The sequence below is a fragment of the Rhinolophus hipposideros genome (genome assembly GCF_964194185.1).
Source record: "Rhinolophus hipposideros genome assembly, chromosome: 5".
NCBI classification, from domain to species: domain Eukaryota; kingdom Metazoa; phylum Chordata; class Mammalia; order Chiroptera; family Rhinolophidae; genus Rhinolophus; species Rhinolophus hipposideros.
The window spans coordinates 80665432-80682723 of NC_138051.1; the positions used below are offsets into that span (position 1 = coordinate 80665432).

At 53.0% G+C, this 17292-nt stretch overlaps 1 protein-coding gene across 3 annotated transcripts; it reads right to left on the reverse strand.

Annotated features, from left to right (window-relative positions):
• Positions 1 to 3264: 3264 nt before the first annotated feature.
• ZDHHC22 (zDHHC palmitoyltransferase 22) lies at positions 3265 to 13460 on the reverse strand. 3 transcript variants are annotated; one of them, XM_081048899.1, is made up of 4 exons: positions 13149 to 13460; positions 12090 to 12146; positions 10777 to 11316; positions 3265 to 5988 (listed from the first exon to the last, which is right to left on the reverse strand). In XM_081048899.1, exons 3-4 carry the CDS (start codon positions 11300 to 11302, stop codon positions 5723 to 5725), a joined length of 792 nt encoding a protein of 263 aa, XP_080905025.1. In that variant the 5' UTR covers positions 11303 to 11316; positions 12090 to 12146; positions 13149 to 13460; the 3' UTR covers positions 3265 to 5722. The 3 variants fall into 3 exon arrangements, with proteins under 3 accessions (XP_080905025.1, XP_080905027.1, XP_080905026.1); XM_081048901.1 differs by lacking the exon at positions 13149 to 13460 and adding an exon at positions 12384 to 12514; XM_081048900.1 differs by lacking the exon at positions 12090 to 12146.
• Between the last annotated feature and the right edge of the window lie 3832 nt (positions 13461 to 17292).

Consider the following 17292-nt stretch of genomic DNA (forward strand, 5'->3'; position numbering starts at 1 on the left):
GATGCAGAGGGCCATAAGGGGACATAGGCCTCTCCAGTGAGGATGAGGAGCTTGTACATCATGAAAGTTCATCCCTACTTTTCAGTATCGTTAGCCTTTTCAGTTATACCCTAGCTCCTGGAAGCCATCTTGGTAGGAAAGGTTTCCTTCCAACCCTATTTGCTGGAGCAGTGTGGACAAGAAAGAGTACTGGGGAGCTCCCAGAGGCTCCTCTGTAGGCTGTTTCCAGGCTGATTCCCTAGGGAATGAATGCAACCCTCTGCCTGTGGGCTCCCACTTGGAGCATACTGCTGGCTATGAGAAAATGACATGTCAGTCTGCGCTTGGTTCACCCAAGAGGAACAGCCTGAACTAGGGTCCATCACAGTTTTGTAAGATGTGATCAGAAGGAGGAGACAGAGTCCACGGGGAGTGTGGCCTGAGGACTAAAATTTCCAACTGTGGCTGCAGCATATGTACCCATGCCCCCCTCACTTCTAAACGGACGCTTGGAGTCCCCCAAATCACCTGGCATTCCTGCCGCTCCCACCCGTGGCCCTGCTTTACTGCCCAGCCAAGTCCTAGTCATCCTGCATGACCCTGACGGCGCTGCCTCTGGGAAGTGAGTGCTCCCCATGGCCAAGTGAGTGCTGTCCTCCGGCTTCCATGGCACCCTGTCCTTCTCTCCCCTCTCAGCCACTGAGCCACAACCCTCTGCAACTGGTCCTTTTCCGCCATCAGTTCCCCGAGGTCAGATAATGGGCCTCATTCATCTTTGCCTTCCTGGCTCTTGGCATCATGCCTGGCACCGAGTCAGTATCAATGAATGTTTGAGGAATGAATAGAGGAGCTGGGCCAGCACCACCCACAGCGAGAGCAGTGAGGGCCGAGGCCAACATCAGGCAGCTGAGCTCCCCCAGGCATCCCCTGACCTTCCAGCAGGCTCGCCCTGGCTGGTAACCAGGTCCAAGGTTCTGCTCCACCTCTAAAACGTCTGACACAGGGCAGAACAAGGCACCCTTGCTCCTCGTGCATCCCCTCCTTTTCTCTACGACAGGAGGGGCTGCTTCCCAAGCACCCCTGAGAGCATGCCCAGAGGTGGGCAGGAAGGGGAAGAGGGTACAGAGAGGACCCAGGGTACTTGGAGGACCAAATGCGTAGAATGGCAGGGACAACCATATCTTTAGGGAAAAGACTGTCTAAAAGATGGCCCCTGGGACCTAAGGACGGGCTTCCTCATTATAGCAAAGGGGGATGTGGTTCAGGTCTCCATGAGTTCGTCCTCTTCCCAAAGCTCCTTTGGTTCCTGAACCCTGGAGTGAGGCAGTTCATATTTTACGTAATCTGACACTAGGGCATAGACCAAACAAGAGTGCCCACTTTCCAGATGGGAATATTGAGGCACTGGGAAGCAAGTGTCTCACTATATCTAATACGGGGTGTGTGGGCCAGAGGTCTCATGACCTATATTTGCATAAGCAGATGGTTTCCCTCAGCTTTGGGGGTCAGAGAGTTGTGCCGCAAATACCACCTGCAGAGTGCCCTGAGCCCCTTCCTCTCACAAGGTAGCTCAGTGGTTACCATCAATTGCCAACCATGGGCCAATGACAGAAGAGAGTGCTTTAGGTGGCCCTGAACCCCAGGGTCATGGTATTCTCTCCACCCCATGCTCATGATGGCCTGTCCTTTGAGGTCACCCTGATCACTCTGTCACAACCTGCAGGATCACTTTGGGCCCTCTCCCTGACACCCCTCCAGTCACATCCATGTCTGTGAAGTGGCTCTGATACCTTCCCCCTCCTGACCGGCCCACAGCCGGTATTCCCACCTAGACCCTGTTCTGTCACTCTCAGGTCATAGCAAATGCCTCTGATTGGGTTCCTCCCACTTCCAGTCTACCTGCTAAAACTTCACTTTCTGAAATCTAGCTCTAATCATGTAGCTCCCTTGTTCACAATCTTCAGTGGTTTCCTGCTACTTGTCAAACTCACTCCTGACCTCTTAGCTTGGCATTCAAAGCCCTAGTGGTCCGATTGCAATTCAGCCTTAACTCCCTCTTGCCTTTCCGTGGTGTCCCCTATGCTCACCGTTCTGTGACAACTCCAAGGCTCCAGACCTGTTCCTTCTATCTGGAAAGCCCTTCCTGTCCATCTCTACCTGCTGAGAGCTCATCCATCCCTCCATTCCCTTGCGCAAATGCAGCTGGATATGCTCTTCTCCTCTGAGCTCTCTCAGTAACCTCTCCTGGGATATGAGCCCCTCGAGGACAAAGTTGTCTCATCCGTCTTCCAGCCCCACAATGTACAGAGCACAGTGCTGGGCATATCAGAGGAATACGAGATGCAGAGTGAGCAAATGCACACCCAATCTGTGTACTCGTTCGGTCAGTATTTAATTGAGCACCTACTATGTGCCTTTGTATCCAGGATACAATGGTGAACAAAGCAGTTGTGTCTGCTCTGTGGAGTGTAGACAGTCCGTGCTCCAGAATGTGCGAGCATTAGGGGATTTGCCACAGCTCCGTTCATCCCTTCCCCACCTGCTCCTGTCTGTCTGGAGCCTGTTGCCTGGCGGCATGTGTCCAGGGGACGCAGACTCACACACAGCACTGGCCTAGGCTAAAGGTTCTTAGACAGCCCCAGTGGAATCAGCATTTTACAGCTGAATTTCCAGGCCTGCACATCCTTAGCATGCATCAGAGGCCATGCCCATTCGCCTGCTCAGGGACCACTCCCTGCAGGGCTCAACCCCCTCCCAGCTGTCCCCAGGGCTGGGCAGTCCAAGGTGTCCAGGTGTTGTAGGGGCTGAGGGGGGGGGCGCCCTGGATGGTCCTCAGGGGTGGTCACCTCTGACTGTGAGGGAGGAGCAGGTAGATTACACTCTCCATTCTCTCCCCACCTGTCCTCTGACGTGGAAAGAAGTGGGAGAAGAGGAAGAAAGTTCCCAGGTCCATCCCTGGTCGCTAGACCTGCTACCAACCAGGGGTGATATCCACACATTTACCAACCACACAGCACACCCCTGACCAATCACAATGGGCACTGGCTGAAATACTGTGGCAGGGGGCTCACAGACGCCCTTTTAATTGCTGGATTACTAGATGAGCCAGGGGTCCCCGGGGAAGAGCGGGAGCAGCTGGGCCAGCAGCAGTCTAGACAAAGGTGATGTACCTACTTGAACAGAAGTATTTTTGATACTTACCTTAAATATTTTAACAGCGAGTACGACTGCGTCAGTGCATTCTAGCCCAGCTACCAACCACAGTGCCCATATAATCACAGCAAATCCAATTTAAAACCACATATTTTATTGATGGCCTTCATTGACAATACAGGGTCATGTGTACAAATGCTGCTCGGGTCCCACACGTGGCAACCTTCCCATGGTTACCACTCCTGGCCCCACCTGCCAGGAGCTGACCCCCTGCAGGTTTCCAGTTGGCTCCCTCCCCCAATGGCCAGCCTCACAGTGCTAAATCTCCAGGAGGCCAGACTGGTTTCCAAGCTTGAGCATTGTGGTCAGGAGATAGCCAAGGCCAGGATCGCCCAGTGCCTTTCCCCTCCGTTTCCACTCCCCCTACCTAAGTGTGGCCAGAATGGGAGTGAGGATGTCCCCCGATGACTCCTCCATCCAGGCACCCTGGGGTCTCCTTCAGCCCTCTCTGCCACATCCCTCCCCTCTAAGTAACCTGCCCTACCAACCACCAAGGTGGCAGAGTGACCATTTTTCTGGGGGTGGAAGTCGGTTCATGTAGACATGGGGACAGTGACAAGATGTCCCTGATGGTAGAAATCTCATTGTCTTGTTCACCACTATATACCAGTGCCTGAAAGAGCACATAGTTTGCCCCCAATAAATATATGTAGCATACAGGACTGAAGGAATACGAAAGGAAGTATGAGCCGGTGAAGCCATTACTACATTAGCCCTCTAGGGGGCGTGTAGGCTGCACCAAGGTAAAGTCCTTCCAAATTCTGCTCAAGAACTCAGGATGTTCTGTGGCAACAGTTGAGGTGGCTGGGGCCACCAGCTGGACATTGTAGGGTGTGGGCTTCACCCCTGTTGCACGCATGGATGGCAGACTGGCCTTGGGACCCAGTCAGGAGGGAGCACTTGTTTTGTACCCACTCCCTCCTCGGCCCGAGGGGTCTGGTCCCCTGAACACACAGCAGGGCCCCTATTCAGAGACAGTCAGATAAGCGGGGCTGGTCTGGCAATTGCACCCCTATATTCTGGTTTCTCTCATTCCACAGCCTCAACTCTGCCAAGCTCACCCTTCATAGTGAGCGTGACCTTCTAGCTGTGCTCTCCCCACCACTGTGCCCACCTGCCCTGATATTGCTCTATCTCCCTGTCTTCAAATGCCAACCCCCTCAACTAGCACTAACACTCAGGTAGTTCTGTCTCTCTAGAGACTCTCTCCTTGATGGTTGGGTAGGGTCCTGAAGTTTTCCCTCATGATTTTCAGACCCTTCCATGCCTGGCCCACACTCCATGAAAGCAAATAACTCACAAGCATGTCTACAGATCTTGCCTCTGGACGTGGCAATCATGAGAGAACACTAGACTATTAGGGGCAGAAAGGAATTTTCCCTTCCCGGACCCTGTGCAGAAATTCTCTCCACAGCATGCCTGCTAGATGACTGCTTAGTCCCTGCTGGGATACCTCGAGGGAACTCACTAACTCCCCAAGTAGATGTTCAAACATTGACCAGTTTTAGATGCCAGAATGTCCTTTCTACAGGGCAGAGATGAACCCATTTCCCTCTCTCATTCTCATTCCCCAAATATACCATCATCCAGCTTCTCTGTAACCCTCTCTCTTCCCCTCCCCTAAGTATTTTTCCTCTCTCTCTCTCTCTCTCTCTCTCTCACACACACACACACACACACACACACACACACGACCCCTTTTATGTGGTTATGCAGTCACATGCCTCTCTCATTTATCAGTATCTCTCCTTTCTTTTTCTCTTCTCCTCGCCTTCCCAGCATCTAGCAAAGACCTGGAGGCTGGAGACAAGGGGAAAGGCTGGAAGACTGCCAAGGGAAGGCAGCATCCAGCCAGACCCTGGACTGGGCTGGGGTGGCCAGCTGGGGCAGGTTGACAGGGGACAGCAGCTGGAAATCCCAGACCATTGGCTGCTGTGTCCCAAAGAAAGGGCCTTGCCAATTGGAGGGGGTGGGTGAGCAGCAAGCTACAGAGTTCTTTTTCCCTCCCATTGCCCCTAATTCCACAGAAGGAACAAGGACACACACCCCTCCTTTCCCACCCTCCTTAGCAGTTGACGTGGTCATTTTACACATTCGGTAATTTTAAACCTTTTAGCCAGCCTCCAGATCCCAGGGAATATCATAGCAGCAGCACGAATCTCCTCCCAACTTGGGGCTTAGAAGAAGAGCTCTAACCGATGGCAGTGATGACATGAGACATGGTGCAGAGTGGACAAGCCAGGCAGAGGGGAAGTAGGGACCCCAAGGAGAAGAAACAGAAGCAGAGGCCTCCGCATGGCAGCCACCTGGCTAGCCCGTGGGGAGTGTAGCAAGGCCTGGGCGGCCATTTTCCGTCCTCGTCATGATCCACCTGCCAAAGCTATTCCCTCTGTGTCCCAGACCAGGGGTGGAGGCCAGGACCTTACCCGCCCGAGATTGGAGCGGCTCATGGATGGAGACAAGGGAGCAGTGGGCTTATGTTCAGGAGAAGTCAAGACACACACACACACACGGAAATGATGGACCTGTGCTACTTGTCCTGGTGCTTGGAGTTCTCGCCTCCAACATAGAACATGGGGACCAGCAGGCCCAGCAGCCACCTTTTCCCAAACACTTCCTGTAAGTTCTTGCGCCAGGGCCGGGCCCTCACCGCCACCCCCTTCCGCACCTGGTGGCGGGTTTGCCCCCGCAGGATCAACAGCAGCTGATGGCAGCAGAAGCCCGCGCAGGCCAGGCCGATGGCAAACCAGAGGTAGAGCATGAGGATGACGAACATTTCAGAACCGAGGACAGCTCCTGCAGGGGGCGGGGAAACACCAGAACCGCTTTACACCCAGGCCACGGACGGAACTGCGAACACCGCAGGCGCTTTCCGCTAGGAAGGGAGGGAGATTAATGCGATTGAAGATACATTTTGTAGCAGTCTCCGCGCTGCAGCGGGGGAGAGGAAGGATAAACTAGTTGCCCTCACTTTTTCTTAGTGCTGTCTCCTGAAGCGATGGCAGAGCTGGGGGTGCTGGGGAGAAGGGAAGGAAGCTTCTCTGGTCAGTGCGTAGACACTAACATTTCCCAAATCAGGAGATACCCATCTCTCTCTGCCTTCTCTTTCTGGTCTGCAAACAGGGAGAAGGGATTTTTCTCAGGAGGAGAGAGCGGTGAGCTGAGGACCCTAGAGAGGAAGCTGGCGCTTGGGCAGCTGTCTAGACTGAAGCACCTTCTTCCCTATGGAGCTGGGAGCATTGACTGGGAGAACTCAGGAAAGTGACAGCATGATGGAGAACAGGGCCTAGTCATCAAGAAAAATAAGTCACGTGCTCCCAGTGCCTACTTAGAGAATAATGCAGTCATTAATGTTAACAAGAAAACAGTGTGGCGCTCTGGAACATCCAGCCAGAGCTGTCCTGTCAGTCAAAGCTTGCTAAGGCTGGAAGAGGCCCCAAGGTCATTAGTCAAGCACACTGCTTTGGGCAGAACCTCCTGTAAACCCCTCTAGACCAGAGTTCTCTATTACTGGTTTTTAAACATTCGTTGAGTAAGAGATCTCACACTCTGCTTCAGAGTTGGGGTGTCAGTCCATGCTAAGCTCGAATCTCCCAGCTCTGTGGTCTCACACAAGTTTCTTAACCTCTCTGAGTTGCAGTTTGCTCATCTGTAAAATGGGTATAATAATGATGCATGAGGGTGGCATAACTCGGGAAAATTGTGTGTGAAGTGGCCAGCTTTCTGGTTCACACTTAGTGCAGTGCTCCCTGCTGAGGGTCATTCACAAATGAGATTATATCCAAAAAAGGCTCAACTTTAATTCCTTAGACCATCACTCTATCTCCTTCTCCTTCCCAGGGCTTGCAGTCCTCACTGGACTGCAACTTTGGCAGCCATGGTAGAGACACCTACGTTGACCTGCCCCGTACCAGGGCAGTGGGCCCAGGAGAGGACTCAAAAGCCCTTCTCAAGCCCTCTCTCCCTGCAGGGTAAGCTCATCACTACTTCCTCCAGTGAGATAAGGGTACCTGCTCCAGAAACCCCATCTTACAACATAGCTGACCTCTGCAAATCTCAACCATGTTCCTCCCTTCTCCAGCTTCCCCTGTCCCCCACCCCCCAGCCCACCTCTTCCCTGGTCTCCCCAGGCTTCAATTTCCAGATCCCTGAAAGCTGGGCTTTTAAAACTTGTCCAGTCTGATTCGTCGTAGACTCAGCCACCAGGATGAGAATATGGCCTCGATTAGGGTTTGCTCATTAGCAGCCTCTCTTGCCCTCAACCCTAGGAGCTTTGCTAGCAGGTTTCTCTTTGAAAAGTTGGAGACAAATAAGTCCAGCTGCCCAGGGGATGGAAAGCTGTCCCCAGCTGGCATTTTGAGCAGCCCCCCAGCTGGCTAGGGGCAGCAGCAGGACAGGCTCATATTGGGCTGTGCCATCCTTCTGATCCACTTCTTCCCATCAACAGCACAGGTTAGCTGAGGAAGCCATGTGCAGGAGAAAGGATCCAGCGATCATGGTTCCCTCTGGGCTCGGGGAGTGCTGACAGGCAAAGATGACCCTCGAACTGGAATGTGAGATCTTCAGAGCTGTCAAGTGCGGGCCTGCCTTGTAATTCAGCTGCAGGGAGAAGCCTGGGCTGATGGAAGCTGTTTGCCATGAGCTTTTTTCTGGTACTAAATCAAGGCATGAGGAAAAGACCTTATGGCCTTCTCCTGGCCCCTAGTGGCAGCTACAAAAGGCTATTCTGGGGTGTTTGAAGTGTTTGAAGTTGTCTAACCCGGCTGTCTCAGCTTCTCTGAACTATTTAATAATATTTCTGCTTCTTTTAGAAAATCACAGTTTTCCTAAAGGGCCTGAATGGTCACACCATTCAATCTCTCCATCCCTACTTCCCACCAACCATCTATAATACCTTTGACAGATCATCACCTAGCATCTTTAACATACATCAAGGGACAAGAAGCTCCCTCCCTCCCAAAGTGGCTCATTCGTCAAGAAGCAGCTTCAGAGAGGAAGTGTGGTATAGTGGAAGGAATATGAGCTCTGGAGGCTAGCAACCCTGAATCAAAATCTTGGGTTGGAATCATACTAGTTGTGTGGCTTCGAAGTGACTTAACCTTGCTGACCGTTCGGTCAGCCATTAAAATGGATATGATAATACTTCCCTCATAGGCCTGTCCAGAGGATTGGATGACATGAGATCTGCACAGCGGGTAGCACGTAATAGGTGCTCCAGAAACGTTAATCTCCTTTCCCTTCTACTGGACTCTCTGGTGGCACCCACCATGCTAATGTACTTATCAAAATGCCGCGGCACAAGCCAGATGGCATCATCCTTTCCCATATGAGAAGAATGAGGTTCAGAAAGGTGACATAACATATACTGGTCCCACAAAGCCAAAAGAAAAGAAAACTTCTAAAATCTACTTGGCCAGCCTCTTACCTCTTCAGCAGCCATTAGAAGACCCCTTCCACTTCCGGTTCCCAGGGCCCACACTCACAGCCATCCCACGCTCTGGTGGCAGATCTGACTCAGGGGACCACTACTGGGGACCACAAGTACCACAGGTGGGGAATAATAGTTCAGTCTATTAAACAACTTGAGGTTTCTTACTCCCTACTGTCTGCCTGTCCTCCTGAGCAGATGAGGTAAGGTGTGCTCTCAACTGTTTGGGTTGAGAATAGGGGAGGAAGAGATAAGGAGGGAGAAGCTGAAGAGGTGAGGTGTATGTGTGGGGGAGGGGAGAGAAGAAGGGCTGGCAAGGGGAACGATGAAAGGTTGGCAATGGAGGAAGATGAGATGGGAGTTGGAGAGTCGAAATCTTGGCCTCCTTTTCCTGGTGGGTATGGTGATGAGATAAAAGATGGTGGCTTATCCTTCTGCTGGAACAGGGATCTGGACCCAAGGTAGGAACTTACTGGTTCTGCTCTCCCATCAGATCAAAGAAATAGGTCCCTCTTCCTTCCTTCCTTGTCTCCTAAACCTAGGACATATGGACAGGCCTCAAGCCTGGGTTACCTCAAATGAAACTATTTCAAGATCCTCCCTTTGGAACCATCCACTTTTATGTGATGAAACTACTTGGAAAAGAAAGTGTAATCAAGCTCCGTGGCTCTCCTCATCTCTCCACCTGCCTGTGCTCACACTCCACCCCCTAGCCCGCCCACCTACCCTCCCCCGTCCTGGTTATTTCAGTTCCAGAAGCCTCCTATGCCAGCGCCAGGATCCAGAAAGCCCAAGAGCTCTGAGTTCTGGGCCCATCTCAGCCACTAGTCCTCAAGGCAATCCCCATTCTTCCTGGGCCTCTGTGTTCCCATTGCCAAATAGCACAATAGTTCTATGCCTGTAAAGGACCAGGCTGCAGCCCCAGCAAAGACCGAAATAATGGCTCTGCACAGAGTGGAGCAGAATTTTTATGAATGTCCAGCCCAGGAATATCAAGACAATCTTGGGTTCTCCATGGAAGTAGCTGCACTCTGTCTTTCTTTGTCCCTGAAAGGTCAGTGGGTGAGGAAACATGCTGTACTTGTATTCCCTGTGCTGCTGTAGGGGGCAGACCAGGGGCTGCTATGCAGGAGGAGTTAAGATCCTGGGCAAGCCGTTTAATCCCATCTGAACCTCAGCTTCTTCATTGGAGAAATGGAGGTGATATCACATACATCCATGTGTGCATGCTAAATCGTAAGAACCAAGTCAGTCAGAATCAAAGGCCAAGGTCGGGAAGGAGTGGAAGGATGTGACGTAGGGGCAAATTTGAAGTCCAGCTAAAGTGGTAAGAAATGCCAGGAGGTATGAGATCCCCCTGGGCCAGTTGTCAGGGAGCCGTTCTTGGGGCACACTATAGAAAGTACAGACCTCACCAGGGTGCCCAGCTGAGCACCACTGTGAAGGCCCACATGCTTGGCTCCGGCAGGTGTCAGAGCATCTGGAGGTTCAATCCCACACCAGTCCTGTGGTGTGAAGATGGAGCCATTAAACATGGCTGTATCTCCAACCAAGGTGCCCCCTACTCTGAGCCATCTGCAGACTGGAGAATCACCTGGTGGGAGTCAAACAGTGGGCGGGAGGGCAAGAACTTAGCCTCTTGCTGGGGCTGGCCTGGCAACCTGTCAACCTTACTGTGGTTGGTTGGCAAGACCTTTGGAGGGCAAAGTCCTTCGGGGAATCTGTGAACAGGATTGGGGTCCAGGCAGAAGAAGTTCATAGCATGGATATACCTCACAGGCTGCATGGAGGGATGACCAGCACCCAGCCTTGCCTGGCACAGAGTAGGTATATTGCCTGGATCGCCACAATTCTATGTGCAAATGGACAGTTAGGAGCAAGGAGGAGAAGATGAACGAGGATGGGGGTGGGGAGAGAGGTTGCCGGATAAAATACAGCATGCCCAGTTAGTGTGAGTTACAGATAAATAGCAATTTTTTTGGGTATGTCTCATGCAATATTTAGGAAACATTTATACTAAAATGTTATGCCCTGTATATCTGAAATTATAATTTAATTGGGCATCCTGTATTTTTATTTGCTAAATCTGGCAACTTTGGGATTGGTGGTGGGGGTTCTTTGTGTAGGGCTCAACCTGCCTGGCAAGGCCCACTCACCAGAGAAGAACTGGCTGATGGAGGTGGGAAGGAGCGTGAGGAAGGCCAGGGGGTGGGCGAAGGAGATGGAAAGGACAGCAGAGATGTAGGCCACGCCAGCCACCATGGAGTAGAGGCAGGCAAGGGAGGTGTAGAGGCAGAACAGGACGAAGTTGCGCATATTCCTGCTGCCAATACAGTTGCCGGTGAAGAAACAGTGATGGTCGTGCCTCAGGGTGACTCTGGCGCACACTCGGCAGAAGTGGGTGCTGGATGGGGGACATGGAGCCTTCCTGGCCAAAGTCCCCTGGCAGGCGTCCAGGTCGTCGGGGGAGTTCTGGATGACCAGGACGTAATTGCCCAGGGCGTTGGTTGAGAGGAACAGGAAGAGTGCCCCGTGCAGCAACGCAGGCGAGAAGAGTGGGGCGGCCGCGGGGTCCTCACGCATGCTGGGCAGGAAGAGGAAGAGCTGCAGCACGAAGGTCACCAAGGAGATGCACAGGAAGTAGGCGGGGGCCACCACGTTAAGCAGCCTCAGGGCCAGCATCCTCGATTACATTCCTAAGGGGCCCAGGGTGAGAGGAAGACTTACTGTGGTGTCCAGGGGGCGCCCTAGGGCGCTCCTCCAGGGCTGTCTGTGCCTCTCCACGCAAATCCGAGCTCTGCGACCCTTGTCCTTGGACCATCGCTCCTGTCTTCCCTAACCCGGGCCCAAACAGGCTTGAGACCCCGAGACAGCGAAGGCCCCTGGGGGCCTGGATTTACTTCCTGGCGCCCTCTCTATTGGTTTTTGAGCGACCTCGGCGCCGCGCCCCGGGGTCAGGCCCCAGGAGAGCGAGGTTGGGGCTTGTTCACCGTCGGAGGGGATGCGGGGCCGGGAACTAGGGCTCCGCTCCTTTACGGCCGTGGAAACGAGCCCTGGTTTGGGATTTCTCTTTCAGAACCCCTAGGAGGAGAAAGCTAAGGATTTAGGGTGGGAACGTAGAGAAATTACCTCCTGGAAGTCCTGCTTCGCCTCCCCTCTCTCCGCTTTTTCCCTGCCCACCCTCTCACTCCCCACCCCCATCTTGGGCAACACGCTGGGACCTCACTGTTAACCTGAGGCTCTTTAGAGGTATGTGTGCTTGTGGTCCGTGATGTTTGTGTGTGTGTGTGTGGGGGGGTTCCCTGTGTGTGACTGTACGTGTAATCTGTGTGCGCCTGGGTGTCTGTGTATATCTGTGTGCACACACACGCAGCCACTGCTACCTGGCTTTAAAAAATCAGTGAAAACAATCGATACATTCAAACACGCGCTCAGGCACCGGGTGGGGTGGGGGGCGCAGCTGGAATACCTGTGTCAGCCGGTCCTGGTCAGCCCACCTCTCCGACGCTGGCAGCCTTGGCTATTTCTTTGCAAAGAGCGTTTTCATGGAAGGCGACGAAATTAAAATCCCCCCGTTCGCTCCAGCCTCCCGCCCCCCTGAAGCGAGAAACCCAAACAACCCCGATTGCACAGAAACCCTTTCGGTACCAACAAGCCCGCGCTGGGCGCAGGAGTAGATGCTTGGCAAGCCTTTGGGCGGACCGACCCCCGCCGCCAAGCGCAGCCCCCACTGCATCGCCTCTCCACCCCACCCCCCACAGACCTGGTTCCCGCCCGGGTTCGGAGACCACCGGGAAATGAGATTCCCGGTGCCTGAGAGAACTTTTCCAGGGGCTAAGGAGTCGGGGAGCCAGAGAAGCAAGAAAAGTTCTGAGAAGGCTGCTGCACCCAGGATGGGCAAAAGCCAGGAAGCCTCCGTCCAGCTGTCCCGTCTGAACCGGCGACTGATCACCTTGGAGTACCCTCTGCAGGTGTCAGTGCCCCCGGGCCCCGCGGCCGGGCCGCCGTGGGAGGCGCGGGCCTCTCTCGCCCGCAGGTGCACAGCACAGCGCACGCCCCAGGGGTGGTCGCTGGGGGCCCAGCACTGGCCCTGCCGTGCACTCTCGGGGGCTGCGGCGGCCTGCCCACCCCAGAGAGAGCCCTCGGCCTCGGGCTCGGGCAAAGCAAGTGTCTTCCCCACGCTAGTCGCCAGGGGGGCGCGGGAGCAGCCTTCAGAGGCGCCGCGGCGCCTGCAGGGCGAAGGACTGGGGCTGGGGGAGTGTGGGGCGCTCGGCGGGTGGCCGCAGCCGGAGCCGGAGCCGGGAGCGCACAGCGCCCACCCCGGGGGCGCGGGGGGGCTGTCGGTTCCGCACTGGCGCCGGCCTCGCCCACCGCGGAGGGCGGCAGAGCCAGAGCCCCGGAGAGGCAGGCAGCGCGGGCGGCCGCCGGCTTCTCGGCCACCGCCTCCCTGGTGCCCGGGAAGCCGCCCCCCGCGCCGCGGCCGCTGCCGCCGCTTCACCGCCGCAGAGGGGTGGGGAAAGGAACTCACCGGGAGCTTGTCGCCGACAAGAGGAGCCCTGGACGCGGGCTCTCGCCCTCCCCGAGGCTGCAAAGTTGTGGGCTCGGCCCGGCTGGCGCGCAGTCTCCTCACGATTCGCTTCGGGGACTGGGCAGGTAGCGGGGGTGTGGGGAGGAGGGAGCGGGCAGCTGCAGTCCTCCCACTTGGGCGCCAGCGAGTGGGGGCCAGGAAGCGGCAGGGATGGCGGCTGGGTAACCCCCAGCCCCGCCATCCCTCCCCCCCTCCTGGGGGCGGCGCTCTGGCCACCCCTCTCAGCACCACGTACCTGCCCCCACCCTTCTCCTCGTTCCCCTGGAGCCGGCTGAAGCGCCCTGCCTGACTTCAGCTGTCGGTGCCAACTGGGATCTGGATTCAGTCCTGATGGGAATGCTTTGACCATCATCTACTCCCCCGACCCCAATGTGGCTGACAAGCCTCCCTGCTCTCCACTCTGGGACAGGAAGAAGTCTAGGGGCTTGAGGACTAAGCCTGCAAGGGGCAACACCCATAAAGATCAGCGTCATTGTCACAGAGGGGTTGAGAGCCCAACTCTGGAGCCTGTCTGCCCAGATCTGAGTATCCACCATTCACTACTGTGTGAGCTTCAGATTCCAATGTCCTCATCTGTAAAACAGACATGTGAGGCTTCTATGTGAAGTCCTTAAACAGGGCCTGCCCATGGGAAGCACAATTTGCGTGATAGATCATAATTATTGATACTATTTATTGGGCCCTGAGCACCAGGCACTGTCCTAAGCCCTTAGCAGAGAACAGCTTTGTTGATCCTTTCATCAGAAGCTCTATGAGGCCCAGTGTATGGGATCGAGGCACAGAGAAGCTAAGTCACACGCCCAAGGTCACACGCCAGGGAAGTGGCAGAGCCCGGGTTTAAACTAGTGCATCTGCTCCCAGCCTCTACACAACCCAACAGACCAGGGGGAGCTCTGATTTGGGACAAGGGAGGACAACAGAGGGGCTTGTCCAGACACAGAGCTTGACCCAGAAGCATCTGCATGGAGTCCTGCTCCCATCTCCCTGTTCTTGTTATTGCCTTCCCTTCCCTACTTCACTGTTCTCAGATGGGTACTGGGGCCACCAAGAGGGTGGGGACACTTGGCCAGTGTGCCTCAAATGGGGGCAGGGGGAAGGAAGCAGAGGGAGCTTTAGAAACACTGCAGGAGCACTGGTGCCACCATCACTAGCTCAGTTTCCTGGGCTGTCATGGCCCACCTACCCGCTCTGTTCCACTCTTCTGGGTAAAGGCAAACATAACAAATAAATAATTGTTTATTGCTTTCTCAATTGGTTGATGTAAATAAGAGCAATCCCTTAAAATGAGGGCCATGTGCTGATCAGCTCAGCCTGTATTTCTGAATCATCAGATACTGTTTTCTCTGTATTTTATTGGTGTGCATCAGAATAAAAGGGGTCCAGGAAACCTTTTTGTGTTCTGAAAGGGTCTTACATAGAAGCAAAAGAGCAGCTTGCCAGGTGCTGGCCTCTGAGAATCTGGGAGCCCTGTGAGTTCAGGTGGCCACAGGGTAGGCACAGGGAAATACAAGTGGCCTTCTTTCCTTTAGAGCTGCTTTGTGTCAATATCATGGCTGTCAGGGCCCTTTTCACAAGCTCTGCCTGCCTCTCACCCTGGCTTGGGAGGGAGGAGTCTGGAGGGCTTGGTTTGGGCTGTATTGGTTGAAGATCTCCATTCCCTAAATACCTTGAGAGTCTGGCAGTATTTCTAATTTTATTTTACATATGGGTGTGTGGTGGGAAGGTGTGTGTCTGAGTCTTTGTGTGTGTGATGGGAAGGAGGGAGGGAGAGGGAGAGAGAAAGGGGGAGGGAGAGAGAGAGAGACAGAGAGAGAGGGAGAGAGAGAGAGAGAGAGAGAGAGAGAGAGAGAGAGAGAGAGAAGCTAAATGAATGTGGGAAGATGTCAGTGGGGGAAGGAAATATTCAGCACCAGGAAAGAGATGGCTATCTGGCCATGGAAATGCAAATGGATACGAATAATTATTTATTTATCAACAGAAAATGACATTAAAGCTTCAGATCTCAAGCTAGTAGTTCCTCAAACTTCAATTCTGGCCCCATCCGAATGAAGCAGACTGAGAAGGAACACCTTAGCGCCCTTGCTGCCTGTGGGACCTTGAGCAGTCGCTTTACTTCTCTCTCAGTGTTCTCCTGCCTAGAATGGGAGGAAGATCTTTCCTTGCGTTGATGATGATCAAATGGGACAGTGTAATTAATGCCTCAGTCCTGGCAGGAGATTGGGTGATATTAGCTTCTTTTTCCTCCTCACTCTTTTCTGAGCCCTTATCTTTATCCACAAGAATGTCTTATCTTTCCAACTAAAATGAGAGCTCCTGGTCTATGTTGGAAATATTTTGGAGTCTCCTCCATGTCTCCTAACATGATAATTTGCCCAGAAGAGACACTGAGTAAAAGTGTATTGACTGATGAGTTGATACTGGTCTCTCTCTCAGAGGAAAAGCTGTGTTCCAAGATCTTTGAAATGTCTGGTGAGGGCACATTTGCCATTGATCTTGCATTCTGCCACCATCCACCCCACTATAGTCTCATCCTTTATAAACAGTGTCAGAAAATAATTTATAAACAACACTCTCCATGGCCTTTGTCACATATTCTTATAGGTAAGCTGTGACTATACCTGCAGGCTGTCCCAAGGGGGCAGGAACACAGACAGGCATCTGATCGCTGCTGAGCACCTTCCCAGAAATATGGGCCATAAATCTTGCTATTTGAATAAAATGAATTCCGTCCCAAGTGGCAATCATTTCATTTTCCTTCCAAATGCTGAGCACAAACAGAGGAACTCTATGTAGCAAGCCACTTCTCCCTTGGGTGGGAAACCCCACACACATGTCTGTCTGACCCTACAACTTCCCATGTGTTTGGAGTAGAGAAGACCCCAAGATGCAAGGGGCCACACCCACGGAGGCTCCGGGGATTGTCCTCATTCTCATGCTCTTATTCAGATTGATCAGGGTGATAATAGCCTGGGGTCTCAAGGTTAACTGGTGCCCTGAAATTAAATTTTGATAAATGCTCAGACAGGAGGCTCTTTATAGCCTATGGGCAACCCCACAGTGCTCCCCGAGTTTCAGAAGGCTTAGTGAGACACCATCCCATCCTGCCTGCATCTGGAAAACACACAAGGATAATCTTCATCTTAGCCAACTAAATACATGAAAATTGGATCATCGCAGAATTTCTGTTTGGAGGTGGTAATTTATTTGGCCAACTACATCTTCATTTGAGCAACAATAACATTGCTTTGATGTAATAAAGTGCTTTGTAGGTAATAAAGTACATCCACAAAATTAAAATTTCATTCCACGAGTCTCTCAACAGCCATGTAAGCTAGCTGGAGCAAAAATGATTAAACCCATTTTTCTTGTAAGGAAACTGAGGTTCAGAGATTTGCTGCATGTTAATTTGCACGCCTTGCCTAGGCGCGAATTAAACATGATTGAAGATGCCAAAATCTCATTGATACTTACGTTTTCTGGAATATGTCACTTGCATAAAGGAAACAGGAATATAACCTACTCCCTCAGAATAAGAGACCTGTATGATCTCTCTTTATGTAAGATATGTATGTACACTTGCAGAAATAAAGCACTCCTGCAGCACATTAATCAAATGCTCTCAAACACTCTGCAGTTTGTGGTGCTGAAAAGTGTGTGTGTGTGTGTGATTGGGGGCAGTGATGTGATTGGGGCTCACGCATCACCCAAACCCACATGTCAAGGTAGAAACAGCAGGTCTAAATGCCACCCGGTGGGTGACAGGTAACCCTGGCGATCTCCCTGATGATTGATGCCTCAGGTTGGAAAGAGCCTCCTTTGGAGCTTTCAGGCTGTAGAAGAATGAATGTGATCGGTTACCAATTAGCTCTGGTTTCCAGGAAGTGCTCAGGCAATCCTGGTAGGGAGTTCTGTGCCTGTGGACCAGTGTGCAGTATAGCAGAGGTGGTGGCAGCAAGATTAATTGGCCCTTTTGTCTCAAAGCATGCAGAAGGCGGAGGGAGGGAGAAAGAGGGCTATAGGGAGGGAAAAGAGGAGGAAGGTAGAGGGCAGAGGGGAGAAGAGGGAAAAGGAGACAGAATAGAGA